This window comes from Tachypleus tridentatus, chromosome 9 (genome assembly GCF_004210375.1).
Source record: "Tachypleus tridentatus isolate NWPU-2018 chromosome 9, ASM421037v1, whole genome shotgun sequence".
NCBI lineage: Eukaryota > Metazoa > Arthropoda > Merostomata > Xiphosura > Limulidae > Tachypleus > Tachypleus tridentatus.
Window position 1 is genome coordinate 108,437,967 of NC_134833.1, and position 15,185 is coordinate 108,453,151.

Here is a 15,185-nt window from a genome sequence, read left to right on the forward strand (position 1 = left end):
TGGCAATCAGCTGAAGTTAAATGGTTTGTAATGTACGGAATTTATAAACATTTCTGATCAAGTATCTGTAGTTAGTTTTCCTGTTAATCAAGTTATATCTTCCGAGGTTTATAGTTTATCAACTGTAATAAACCAACAATATGTATACTGTCTCTGCACGTGTTGCGATGACTACCTTTTATAATACTTGGGTGAGATTCTATACATTTCAGCACAACAACAATACTAGCAATCACTGGTACTTGAATATACACGTAGTGCATTATTTATTCTTATATTCGAGAACTTCTACAAATTTAGTGAATAGGCGGGAATTTCGCAATGCACATTTAACAGTGCAAATTACATGCACTTTTAAATATACATATATATATTTTAACTGAAACAAAAATCGATATTAAAATAAATATATAATACTAAATCCGTCACACGACTTATAACTTCTGACTATGGGAATCCATTATCACAAACATAATATTTCTTTCTGACAAAATTTTGATACACCCTATAGCAACAACAAAGAAATAGTACGCGGGTTTCTTTCTGTCATGGGCCAAACACTTTAAATCCACTTTATCGTGTGTTGTAACTACAATTTTTATTGAAAATTTTTAAAAGAAATAATCAGTAAAAACTCATCTTTATAAAATAGTTCAACGTGCACAGTTAAACGCTTATTTTTGGAAACAAATAAAACATTAAATATACCAAACTAACTTTTGTCACGATATGATGGAATAGCATAAGTACATGAATACCCATTTCATTCTCCAAATGTTTGGAATATGCAATGGTTGAATGGATATGTTGTGAAAGCAGCTCGTGTCACTATTTCAGATGGAGATCTTTTTTTCATTATGTTGTGTATTTTGATTGGGACGGCTTTATAGATTCTTACGTGTTATAGAACATTGTACTTTGTTCACCAAAGCTGGGGTTGGATTGTTGTAGGTCTCTTTCAGGATTTTCTCGTTTTTTCAAGTTATAAAAAATAATTCAGAAGAGCAAACGAGCATTATGAAAATCGGTAAAATATAGAAATTTCTTGGTAAAAACACAAAATTCTACATAAATAGATCTTCTGCTATGGTCATGGCACCAAACTTGAACCTCACTGTCCTACTCTGTAGTATTATAAAGTGTAGTAGCTACTTAACAAGTAAGAATAGCTACCATACTAGCAAGAAAAATGAAGGTATATCTTATGCAAAATGAAATTTGAATTTATGACTTGGAATAAATTTAATCCAATGTTTAAAGCAGTATGAAAACAAATCACTATTTTCAAAAAGTGCAAGCCAAACGCAAGTACACAAAAAAAAAACACTAACACTACTACGATTAACAGCTATTGAGAGCTCTGAGTGTAAAAAAGATCTGTTGGAAGGCTCGAAAAAATCTGATTAAGAATTCATCACTACATAAAGAACACAATGGCGTAACATTTCTCCAAATTATCCCAAACACTTGCCATTATGTCAGTAAAAATAGAGAGGAAATATACCACTAGGTTTTACCAAGTCTTTATACGAATGATTTTGCTAGAGAAACTATACATTACTCGACCGTATAATCCTACGACACCTTTTGCGTAAGCACTGAGTAACAAACATACACACACAAGAACTCTCTATTACAACGAGTAATAAAGACACTAAACAGTTGTCCATATGTACGTCTAAAGTGAAAATTAGTATGAGATTTGAACATTTACTGACGAACAGAACCTTTTAGTTCTAAAATTGGTATTTCAAGTAAGACGATACACGCCTGATGTATAATACTAAGCAGTATGAAACCAAAGCAGAACGAAAAGTGTTCTAACCATGTAATGTTCTACCAGAATAACGTACAATATTTATAATGAGGTTTGTGGTGATTCGCAAGACAGTTAGACTTACACATGTATTTAGGATACTTTGAAATACAATTAAGTGGCTAAAATGAATATGTATAATTTATGGAAAATAATATAATATAAAAGATGATTGAAGTGAAAGCAACGGGTTGTTGGGCAAAATTAGCAGATGACTGATTCGACTATATAACAGTGATTCCCTTTAATGAAGAAAAACATAATAAATAAATATATGAATAAAATAAATTGACGATATGGGCTAATATTTGTGGTTAAGTTGACTGAAATTTTAACCATAGGTCCTAATTCTGGATGCTATAAAGATTATTTACGTTCATGTTCTATTGACTTGAAGCAATTTTTCCTTATTTAAAGTTTCCCACAGTATAGCCAAATAACGGCTTATAATGAATAGTTGAACACACATACACATATGTGTATATAACTGAGTTGTTACTTATATCAATGCAATACCTTCTAATGCACTGTATACGTTTGCAAACACTGTGTACGCCTCCCAGTGTCTCAGCGGTATGTCTGCGGACTTACAACGCTAAAAACCGGTTTTCAACACCCGTGGTGGGCAGAGTACATATAGCCCATTGAGTAGCTTTGTGCTTAATTCAAAACAACAACAAACAACAACACTGTGTACATTATGTACTTTTATCATGTAGGTATAAAATTGAGGATTTATATTTGAAACTATAGCTTTCAGGATGTGGTGTTTTTCAAGTATATCAAAATATTGTTAAATAACGCTAGAAACATATATATATATATAATTTAATAGACAATTTGTCAAAAAGGAAGAAATTTAACATTTATTAATAATTCATTTTGTCTTCAAGTTGTTAGTTGTGCTGTCTTTGCAACATCTTCATATACTAAATTCATACAGTGTTGATTATAACCTCTAAAGTAGAAAAAGCTCGCATTTCTTCAACGTTTTGTGTGATGCCAGCCACGGAATTACATAAATGGTGAAGACGTTTAAACTGTGATTTTGCAATTGCATTTTTGAATAGATGAGATATAAGTTGGGTTAGAACAGGCAGGTGTTTTAAATGCGTTCTGTGTTCTTGTGACTAAGTTGATGTCGAAGAAATTTACTAATTGGCTTGAAATGTTGCACATGCAAAGAAGGGCCGAATAATAAATGTTAATAAAATTGACAAATCTTTGTAATTTACGTGGCTGAAAGTTGCAAGCCAGACGTCCTCGCAGAACTAATGTGGTTTAATCGTAGGTCGAAAGGTTTAGTTTTACTTTTTTACATAATTTATAAATAAGGTGGAAAAAAAGAAAAGAACATTCTCTTGCTCATCGCTAAGCTGTTTGAGCAAAATGAGCGCAGACAATCTTACCAAAAAGTCCAATGATTTTCCTAATTAATTAAGGTAGACCCTTAAGATTTCATCATGTAGTATAACGTGTGTATAATTATTTAATGTTCAATCTGACTATGAAACAACAAACAGCTGTTATCACGATTTATATGAATATTCAAAGGCTTCATTGTTCTTTCGAACGAGTGTGGCATTGATGGTTTCTTAGGAAGTTCCAGATTAACTCGTTCCAACAGTTGCATACAGAAGCTATAGGTCTTCTAGAAGTTTCAGCCTTATAAGAAAATATATCTTACTTCATTACAAATCTAATAACTATACAGATTACTATGAATCTTAACATCGGACACGTCTAAAACGTGCTAGAACGCTTCAAGTTGAGAAACTGAATGTATTGGTATGGTTAAACTTTTACTTTTATTATGTATTGTAAGTAATTCATTCAAGTTCTTGGTTCTCAACAAAACTTTTGTTTGTTTCGGATACTTGCACCTTTTAACTCTGAGTAAATACTTGCACCCTTTAACTCTGAGTAAATACTTGCACCCTTTAACTCTTTAATTTTGAGTTGAAAAATAATAAAATGAAGCACACAGCTGGGATCTACTCCCGAATTACAGTGTTATAAACTCTCGAGCTTGCCACTGAGTTACAGAGGTGATAGGTGACTTAAAAAAATGGGTAGTGGTTAGAAGTTATACTAGTTTGTTTAGATAACTAGGTGCTACTCTTCATACTAGTATAATTCGTCTTCTGTGTTATTAATTAGTGCCTTTCTACTATAATGGGAGCTGTAATGGTAACTTCAAGAGGTAAGTTTTCAAAGTACTTACCTCCAAATGACAGTACCTTATTTTCGTATTCATATTTTTATTTCAATTAAGTTTTTCTTACTTACTTTGGAGACAATCAACTTCCCACAACTGTCAATAAGAAATAAAGGGTGACATTGATATGGGACATTGTGGGCTTGAGCACCCACATCTTGCTATCCTAATTTCTATATCTATTGTTACTCTTTTATTTCTTATGTGAGACTGGCGAATGGAAATTATGGCTGGCAGACGGTGTATCCCCAAAACCTAAGGTAATTTTACAATTTCACATTATAGTTTGTACCCTTGGATCATTTCAACTAGTACGGTGTTTTTATTTAATTTATTTTTGTTTCGGCTTGTTTTTACGTTATAACAAACTAATATATTTAGTTAGATATTTGTATGTGCTACTTTTAACGCAGTTCTTCCTTGTGATTTTGTTTACTTAACTTTATCAAAATGTATTAATTTTCACTATAATATATTTAAATAACTACGATACTTACTTTCTGCACAGTTTACTGGTCCATGCTATCTTTGCAATTGATTTTCGCTTATATAACATCTTTACCCGATTTCCTTTTTCTTTGATACATTTTCCCTGTGAGCGGAGCCTTGTGTTCATTCGCTTTCGCATTTGGTTTCTGCTATATTTCGCAGTTTCATAGAGTATACATTTTTGTCTTCCTATAGCATAAACTTAAGATTTGACAGTTCTTTCAGCTTGAGTAATATTTTTAAGAAACATTGAGATTATTTATTAATTTCATAATAATACAGTCTCAAAATGAATAGCAAACTTTTCCATAAAGGAATACAATCATGTTGCAAAGTCAAGTAAATTTAAGAAAAAACACTTTAGCAGCACACACCAAAAAAAAAAACCTAAACTGTATTCTTGATCAATACAAACATATTTTCTGGAACCAGAACCGTTTTCGTAGCTTTCTTTTGTACTAAAGTATTCTTTTGCTCCGTGATTACAAATAAGCCAAACTAAGCTACCTTTATCTGTCAGATAGGTATTGTATTTGTCTTTCTTCGTTAAGCTAAAGTTTCTAAAACTTTTGATCTTTACTTCCTTTAAACAGAATGTTTGCCTCACTTACGAGTATTAGATTACCTACATAGGAAAACAAATTCGGATAACTTGTGATCTATGATACAGCGTCGTATCAACAGAAAGTTGTTTCTTTGAAGTGAACATCGTTGAAATAGCGTGTGTTAATCAACTCACTATCTTGATCACAAATCACATAATAATAGAAGTACATGGAGTAAACTTAAATAGGTATTTTCTTGTGTGACAGTGACTATGAGTAAGATCCTCTTATAAAAACTGATAAAGCCACCTAATTTAAGAAAATTATTTTTGAAATTTCGCACAAAGCTACACTAGAGCTATCTGCGCTAACCGTCCCTAATTTAGCAGTATAAAACTAGAGGGATGGTAGCTAATCACCACAACCTACCTCCAATTCTTAAGCTACTTTTTTACCAACGAATAGTGGTATTGACAGTCACATATAACGCCTGAAAGGGCGAACGTGTTTGGTGTAACGGAAATTTGAGCTCGCGACCCTCAAATTACGAGTCGATTGCCTAAATTAAGAAAAATTAGTAGAGAAATAAACAGCTGTCTAGTATGTTGTTCATCAAATGTATTAATCTTATAGTTTTATAATTTAATCACCGGATTTTTATTCTGGTTCATTTTATTTTTGTAAAACTGAAAATAAACTGTTTTTAATATCATTCGTAAAGCAAGTACAGCCTTGGCAGACAATTTTGTACATTGTCCTATATTGATGTATTGTCTACATGCATGAAGTAGATATCTGTAAATGACTGAGTAGTAACAGAGAAGTTAGTGTATGATGAGTAAAACAAGTACAAGTTGTTATTCTGGTCTGCACAAAAGTTATTTTGAGTATTTACTCGTCAAAACACACATACATGCCTGTTTTGCATAGAATGGGTGTACTATTGGTGTAATCTTTTTTCGACACAGATCAACGTTTTGTTCAGACAGTTTTACTGTATTTGATGTAAAGTTTTACCTCGTCACGTGCCAGAACTTATAGGGCGTCACATAATTCAACTGTCCACAAATGGAATGAAGCAAAATGGCATTGCTAGAACAGTATGGTACTGTATTCAGAATTCTAAAATGGATTGCAGGAAAAGTTACTACAGTAAAGTCTACTGGTAGATGCCGAAAAACTGCTGTCCAAAATGACCGTATTTTGATAAAGTTAACACGTTAAGATTGAAATAAGTCTTGCAAAACAGTACCACAGGAATTCCATGAATACGTTCATTCCAGATTTCCAGAAAAACGGTCAATAGTAAACCGATCAAATAAGATTATTTTGCAAAATAGGTTACCTAATACAATTTTGAATATAAAAGAATAAAACACATTAATTACCGTTTTAAGCGTTCTTCCCACAAGTTGAATTTACAAAATAAACAGCAAATATCACGTAAAAATAAATGAATAATTGGAATACCTTCATTTATTGTGAGTCTATCAAAAGGCATAACACAGATCATGTCAGAACAATAAAACTTAATACAAATGTGAGAGTTAATGGAGAAAAGCGAAGGCTGCTAATGTTAATCAGTGTCTACTACTTGCATGATGAACGCCTTTTATTCAATTGTCCAAATGTACAGTTGCACAATAAATATTTTCTTAATGCAGCCATACCAAAAAAAAAGTAATCTTCATAATTATAACTGAATCCATACTGACATAGATTTAGTTGACTGATAATTCATAACTGTAAGTAAGGACTTGATATGGACTTTTAAGACCATAATGTTGATAAATGAAATCTAACTGTCCATGACTACCTTTGTAGGGAAAATACGGCCACTATGTGGAGAAGTCAAAACGGGAAGTGTAGTCATTCATTTGCGGTTTCTTTCCTTGAATCATATTTGCAGCTTCCAAGTATTTGAAGTAAAAATACTTTTTCTCTTCGAAAGTATTTTTCAGTGTTTAATAAATAGATATTACCATAAATTTAATGGTTAAGAGATTTTGCAATGTACAAAAACTTAACTATTTTTCAAGGTTTCATACGATTTCTTCTGAAGATTTTGTTCAACTAAATTCTACCCAATTCTTTGGATATCTTAACTGTAAAAGAAATGCCAACGCAATTGTATATGAAGGAAGTAGAAGAGAAATATTTGTTCTGATTACTTGTGCAAAACGTATTCTCAAGGGGATGTAGCTAAGTAAGCGAGTTCTCTTTGGAAGAATACTTATATATTTGGGCTTTCTTCTGTTAGAGAAAAACAAACAAACAAACGAAATAAATATACGTATACACCGAGAAATATTTTGAAATATATATATATATTTGGGAAGTTGACTGTAAAATGCTATAAGATATACCATATTCTATTGGTAGAATATATTGTTTCTTCCTATCACGAACAAGCCCATCTCCATTTTATACAAGTAAAAATCTTTATTTCTTTTTATAATAGAAGAGATACGAATCCTCAACAAATATTAAAATAAGCTTAACTTTTTTATTATTCTACAAAGGTGTAGCTAGTGAAGGAAGGTCGAGTAACTTGAAAGAACACGCCATTTTGCCACATACTATCTTTCTCTTTTTTTGCCAGCAATGTTTTGAAGTCCTGTATCTTAAACAAACGTTGTAGAGAAAGTTATAAAGTGCATTACCGTGTTTGACATATTGTCTGCATCCCTTTCGTAGTCTAGTTAATGAAGCTAACACTATGTTGGAACCAGAATGAGATTATATTAAAAAGTGTTTTCGAGATTAATGTTGCAAGGGAAAACTGTTTTGTTGATATTGAGAAGCTTGTTTGGTTTCCTTTTGTGCTTTGTTTATTTATAACCGAAAGAAACATTTTTTGGAGAGACTGAGAAAAGTTAACACTGAGTAATTTAATTAAATTATATTGTATAAAAATAATTGCTCATGGTATTTGATGACCAATAAAAAGATGAATTTGGTATTAGAATGGTTATTCACTGAATTTTAGGTGGCACTGTTTATTTGTTTGAAGTTAATCACGAAGCTACACGAGTATCGAATTCGGGTTTCTATTATTGTAAGTTCACAGACAGTGGATAGTGTGTATGGCTCGAGTATGAACTACTGACTTCCATAACCTATCATAAGTTTCTTTTTAATTGTAAAACTTTAGGGATCGGTTAAAAAGAATAATTTTAACTAGTGTGATTGTAGTTATTAGTACATTGTAGTTACTAGTACATCATTTTTTATTGAGTTCTTTAAAGAAAACTGTAAACAAATTACATTTCACTTATAAATGTTACATTAATCTTTACACAATTATTATCCAAGACGTTAACCAATATCAAATTAATACGCCAATTAACGAAATCCTCACTTGTAAGACAGCTACCACTATAATTATTATTATCAGTTCATTTCTTAAATCAGTAGTGTTCGTGAGATGTTTCAAACAAAATCAAACGGTTTTGTTTGTCTCTTGAATTTTGAAAGTTATCCGTGATAACTGTTTTGCTCAGCTTGGTTTATTTTGAATTTTGCGCAAAGCCACAAGAAGGTTATCTGTGTTAACCGTCTCTAATTTACCAGTGATAGGCTAGACTAGAGGAAAGGCAGCTATTCAATAATTTCCACCGCCAACTCTTAGACTACACTTTCACCGACTAATTGTGGGATTTACCCTTGCATATCACGGCTTCACAACTAGAATGGCGAGCATGTTCGATGACGGAAATCGAAACCACGAACCTCAAATTGTAAGTGTCTTAACAACCAAGTCATGCAAGGCATTTTGTTTGAAAAAATACGTAGTTATGGTAGTAGCAAAAACATTTTAAGTTTAAACATGTGTCAAATCGTGATTTTTCACAAATATATCTATTTGAACCAAAATAAACGATAATGCCATTGTTATATTTCACAGATTTAATGACATTTAACTTGAGAGAAGTTACATTAAATAAGAAACCATTCTAGCTGTAGTGCAATGCATGTGGAAGCAAAAACAAAGAGTTGTAATTATTCGGTATTTCCATTGCAATACTCGCGAATATGAGAAAATATATTAAGTGTTTTTTTATGCGTTCAAGTTACCGTCGTTAAACCATATCTCTGATTGAACATTTAGGATTTCAGCATTAGTAGATTATGTAGTGTAAACATGTATTAACTATTTTCAGCAAACTTCTTGTTTCCTTAGTAATGTTATATTCGTAATTAAAATGACTACGTAAATTAAATACAAATATTGGCAAGACATCTTGTGATATTTCGGTGTTGTCTTCAACAACTAGAATAGGCAGTTCAGATTAAGATTTGAATAGAACATCTGCAGTGGCTATGAAAGACAGAAATATCGATACAGAAAAATGTGAACTACAACAACTCTGTGATCACAGCTATTTCCACGTTCTCTAATTGTAAAGTCAATGTATGTAACTGTTGGGCAGACTGTAAAACAGCCTAATTTCAGTCACCCGCATCAAAGCATCAGAAAGTAATACTTTAACAATAACAACGTAAAAAAGGTAAATAACTATTTACGTAATAAGCTGAGAAAAATATAACAAAATGTAACATTTCATTACGCATAAAGCTTTAACAATTTTTATATATATGTGTAAAATCGTAATTGAGTAAAATCACATCTGATCACTAGAGCTCTTACCTATAATTATGTGTTTCTGGTAGGGAATGTCGTAGCTATGCCAGTCGAAACGGTTGAGTCTTGGGCTATGTTTATCGTCACTATTTCTGTATTGTGTCGAATTCGGATTTCTAAAACAATGAAAAAAATTTAGAAAGTTATTTTCACCTCTAGAAGAATAGTGGATAAAATTTGCAGACAATAAGTATCATAAAAGCACGACACCATTTTTTAAAAATTATACTACGTTTTACTACATTTTATCCGTTTTTATATAACAGGAATATTTTGCACCTATAGACTTTTAAATGTGTTAGGTACTTCACTACATTACTACTAGGCGTCGTAGATTTGTCTAGTAAGAGGTAACTTAATGGGTTTTGTGAAACAATGATGTTTGAGAAGATTTGTTTGTTTATTTTATAATTTAGCGCAAAGCTAAAAGAGATATATCTGCACTAGCCGTCCCTAATTTAGCAGTGTAAGACAAGAGGGATGACTGCTAGTCATCACTACCCACCTGCCAACTCATCGGCTATTCTTTCAGCACCGAATAGTGGGATTGACTGTACCATTTTAACGCTTCCATGGCTTTAAAGACTGTTCGAGAAAATCTGACAGCTTCTTTCTCTAAGAGCTACACACAATTAGAAATATGTAAACTATTCTATTTTTGCAAGGTAATTATACCTGCATTACCGAATTACAGTAGAGCTACTCCTAACTTGTAATGATTCTATTCTATTAGGAATAGCAGGCCAAGCATAGCCAGGTGGTCTCGACTCGTAACCCGAGGGTCGTGGGTTCGAATCCCGGTCACACCAAATATCCTTGTCCTTCCAAATGTGGGAACATTGTAATTCGACGGTCAATCCCACTAGTTTTTGGTACAAAGAGTAGTCTAAGAGTTGGCGGTGGGTGGTAATGAGTAGCTGCCTTCCCTATAGTCTTACACTGCTAAATTAGAAACCCCTAATGCAGATGGTCGGCGTGTAGCTTTTCGCACGAAATTCAAAAACAAACAAACCATTAGGAATAGCTCGCTTTTGTTAATTGAATATGGATGTCTTTCTGATGTTTGAAATGAGAAACACTTTGGAATAACGCTATTTTCTATTTTTAATTCAAATTAAATTTCCAATTTTGATTCAAGTATTAGAGTTTTGAATAAGTGTAAAATTTAATAAACAGTGCATCCGTACCGCTTTGTGGATCGTTCTTCTGCAAGACCACGTTGTGTTATCTGCTGTATCTACCGCAAGGAATCGAACACAAGATTTTAACGTTGTAAACCCGTAAACTTTTCGCTTTACCACCGGGAACAAAAGCTTAGGTAGTATAACTCCTTTGACATTAAATTTTGTCTTTATTTTTTATCCCTCATTATTTGAACCAGTTATTTCTGTTGTGGCTGTTTAGCTCATGTGTGGCACAAAGGCTGAAAAAATTAAAAATATCAAATACTTATAGTGATATTAATAATTCAGGCGAGCTATTGAACTTTATGAACTTGCAAATGTTTTGTTACGTGTATTTTTATTGCTAAAGTTTGGTTTCAAATTTGTGTGGCATTCCATATCAGTAATACTTGGAGTAGCTTACTATGAAATATACAATTTTTGTTCACTTGCGAATCTATTGTCTTATATGTCTCACATGTGCTCTTGTTTAATAATACGTGAATAAGTTATTTCAGTGAAACGTAATATTATTAACGTAAATGCCTAATTTCCGTCATGTGTTAGGTACAATGTTTTTTGTTTACCTTTTTCAAGGGTTTATTACCTACATTCACGTGTAGGAGGGTATTAATTTATGCTAATTTAAAAATCTGACATCTCACTAGTTTGAAGTGGTTAAGACATATCTTACCCTGTTCGAGCAAAATTCGTCCAGTGGGTAACAACAGCTTCAGAGAGAGACTCCTCCGACCGAGTATAGTTTGATTGAAAGTGTGCAAGAGTATCTACCAAAGGAGCACCAAATATGTATGGAAGATCCTCACCATGAATACAGCCAACCGTTGGTAGGTAGTCACCCTCCTCTGATTGGTGGTTAAAAACATAGAAATAGGTATCTTTCTGGACACGAGCCTGTAAGTTACCTAATTTTACGAGTGGGGCCACAGTCAAGCCATCTCCAAGAGCATCTATGGTTTTCTCGAAAAGGTTAATAGGGTGAAAATGATTAGGTCGACTCCAATCAGTGTATTCGTTGATAATTGTAAGATATATTTCTTGCTGATGATAATTAAACAGGTTTCTAACTAGTGTTCGTAAAATTCTGTTTCGCCTTTCTATATCAATGCCAACCTTTTCTTCTTTAGCCGAAAACTGAAAATAAGTTTCTGCTCGAGTGACTCCAAAGAGGAGATCGTACTGTCGGTTTATATCGCTGTTTTCTTGCATTTGGTATTCTGGGTCGTTTTGGAGAGATATACCATCTATTGTTGGCCCAAATGTAGTTAAATAATCTGGGATTTCTATTTTGACATCTAATATGTCTTGAAGTGAACGATGACGTAAACATTCAATAGTCGAAGTGTCGATACTTGTAGGACAATTCAATCTCTTAGCCAGATGACGGGCATAAAATAACGAGTCTTTTGCGATAGCCCATGGACTGAAGACTGACCCACTCTGTAGGATGACGCGATGGAAAAGATCTGAAATAATAATAAAAAACAACAACAAAATGTAAACCCCTGTGTGAAATAACGTGGTGAAGAATGACCTGAAACAGTCAGTTAAAAATGAAACAAAACTTGTTTACCATGCAAGATGAGAAGATCTGATATGGTGAAAAAAATATTATGAAATACATCAATAATAATCAAGAAAGTCAAAGTATTATTTATGAAAGTTATCATAAAACATATTTTGGTTTTCATAGCTTAGTTTTTGTTTTCACCTCCTCGATTGTTGTTTCTTAGAAAACTTTTCTTACACAACTTCCTTTCTTCAAACTAGGGAAAGTGCTGTTTTTATTACTAATGTAGATATTCTAATAATACGAAATTCATAATCATATTTTAAGTGGTTTTTAAACGAAGTGATAATAACATCGAACAAAGTACAAAAGAATTTCAAACAGTTTACAAAACTGCCTTGTAAAACGTGGTTATAAGGTAAAAAATATTAAAACAGTGATTTGTTTCTTGTGTTGTTAACGGAAAGTTTAGGTAAGATATTTAATCATCATTGAATATAGCATTGTATAATTTTACGAAGTGTTGCTATAATAATTATTTTTTCATAACGTGACGAATTCAAAACTTCATCTATTTGATTAATTATATCCTCAAGCATCGGTATGAATCTCAGTTACCTCGATTTAACTTTATTATATTTATGATTAAAATCAAAATATGCGTTGATATCTATATTCCACTTTATTTAAAACCAGAGATATGAGGTTTTCAAACAATATATATATATGTAAGTGTTACAAATAAGATGGTTCGAACAAACTTGAGTAAAACCTGTGAATCGAGCCATGCATTAATTATAGAAGAACATGACTGTAGTCGTGGCTTTAGAAAATATAATATCTAAATATTTAAATTAAAAGTTACCTTTTAAGCATTTTATACTTTTTTGAAAAACAAACTGTGAATTTACGTTGAAAGATTGGATAAATAGTATTTCAGTGACCACTGCTTTATTATTACATTAAAAAACCGTTACTAAAGTTTTTTTAAAACATTACAGGCTGATTTCTTCTGTTATATGTAGACATTAAATACTTGTATCTAGATCAATCTTATACCTCAAATATTTATATATATATATAGCAAAACTCTACGTCTTACATTAAACGTAAATCAGGTGTTATTTTTATTTGTTTGAAAAGCTATTACCTTTGTGTGAAAAATATTCGAAAAATAATGAAGAAATAGGCGTCATTCGAAACATAAATACTTTTATCGTGCTTGTGTCTCTTTGGAATTAGCCACCATTTTTCTTTATTTGTCTTATTACATCATCACGTAAGATAGTGGTTTAAGCATCCAAAAATGGCGCTTTTTTACTGCTTAAGACTAGTTTACCACAGTTACCAATCTCACTGAAACAACTAAAGACTATTACGTTACAATATTCTTTTTTATTCAAATACATGTTTTATTTTGTTTTTCCTTCTGATAAAATTGATTTTCATTTAAAAAGAGGGGCGTGCTTTCTGTCACTTACTGAAAGACTACTTACTCATAATATTTTTTTCATTATGATTATTGAGATTATTCCAACTCAGTTAAATAGATAGTCTATTATTTCTTTAGAAGCTGGTTAGGCATTGATGGTGACGGCCTGAATCAACGAAATAATTGGCTTTCGAAAATACTTATCCAGAAAGCTGTTAACTGAACAAAGTTTTCTCCTTGAAATCGATGTTTCTCAGTTTCTTACGGATAATAACGGTCGAAAATCAACTAACGCCTTTGATATTTTTTTCCAATTACAAACACCTATCTTCCCAAATTGAGGCATTATCGAAAGAAACTTGTACTTGATATCGGAGAACACAGTACTCATAGTTACATTGTCTGACACCACTAATTTCTTTAGTAGTAACCCCAGCATATAGAACAGTTGGATGTCAATATCTCTATGTTTGCTATGTTAAATAGCTGAAGTTTTATTTCTATAAAGTCTTTCACCAAAGCAATGAAACGATGCTACAAACCAAAATAAATATATTAGTTTTGTATTTGCTGTGCATAGAAAATAAGTTTGTTAAATATTCAAACTTAATAAGGTTTTGTTTCATTGTTTTAATTTTTATCTTCAATAAAAAAAAATTGACAAAAACATATGTCTGGTTTCTAGTGTTGTAAGACCGCTGTACCACTAGGGGGGTGAACTACTCAGGTTATTTTTGCTTAAAATGAAATATTATTCACTAAACGCATAACGAGTTAATAAGTATATTATTAGTTTTTATTATCTTTATAAAACAGAGAGACTCAAAATACAGAGAAACTTGCTTTAATATGTTGTGTTATTCACTACTAGAATTGAGCAGAGTAAACCCACACTTCGCTTAGTTGAGAAATATATTTAATGTTAATTGAGAAGACATATCCCCTGATATTCCAGAGAAAGAGCATTTTCTAATGCAATAGATATAGAAGTTTCGTTTCTTACATGTATCCTTATTATACGTTCGGCTTGTCAAATAAACCAAGTGGAAAATTCAGTGCAGTGAATGCAAGCACCGCTGTACATAAATGTTCTCATAGAAAAAAATACACATTTAATATTTAAAAGCAGAACAAAATGCACTACGTACCTTTCTTGTCACATGTTTTGTTTAACTATCTAGCTAATGCACTGAAATGAAAATGAATATATAAACTATGTGAAATCATATAAAGCAATAGTGCCACGTTAGTTGTTGGAAAGAAATATGCGAGTGATGGTACAAGCAATATATTTTGCAGCATGTTCGTTGCATGTCTTAAGCGTACAATGTTTTGATAAAACGATC

The 15,185-nt window shown here is 32.0% G+C and overlaps 1 protein-coding gene across 2 annotated transcripts in view; it reads right to left on the reverse strand.

The window, feature by feature from the left end:
- Positions 1 to 15,185, reverse strand: part of LOC143226015 (neuroligin-4, X-linked-like) — a 143,469-nt gene that overhangs the window by 12,953 nt on the left and 115,331 nt on the right. For both annotated transcript variants that reach the window (XM_076456382.1, XM_076456383.1), the window contains exons 4-5: positions 11,571 to 12,363; positions 9,720 to 9,829 (exon numbers count right to left, since the gene is read on the reverse strand). In XM_076456382.1, the coding sequence (XP_076312497.1) occupies positions 9,720 to 9,829; positions 11,571 to 12,363 (903 nt within the window). The remainder of the gene's footprint in view (positions 1 to 9,719; positions 9,830 to 11,570; positions 12,364 to 15,185) is intronic.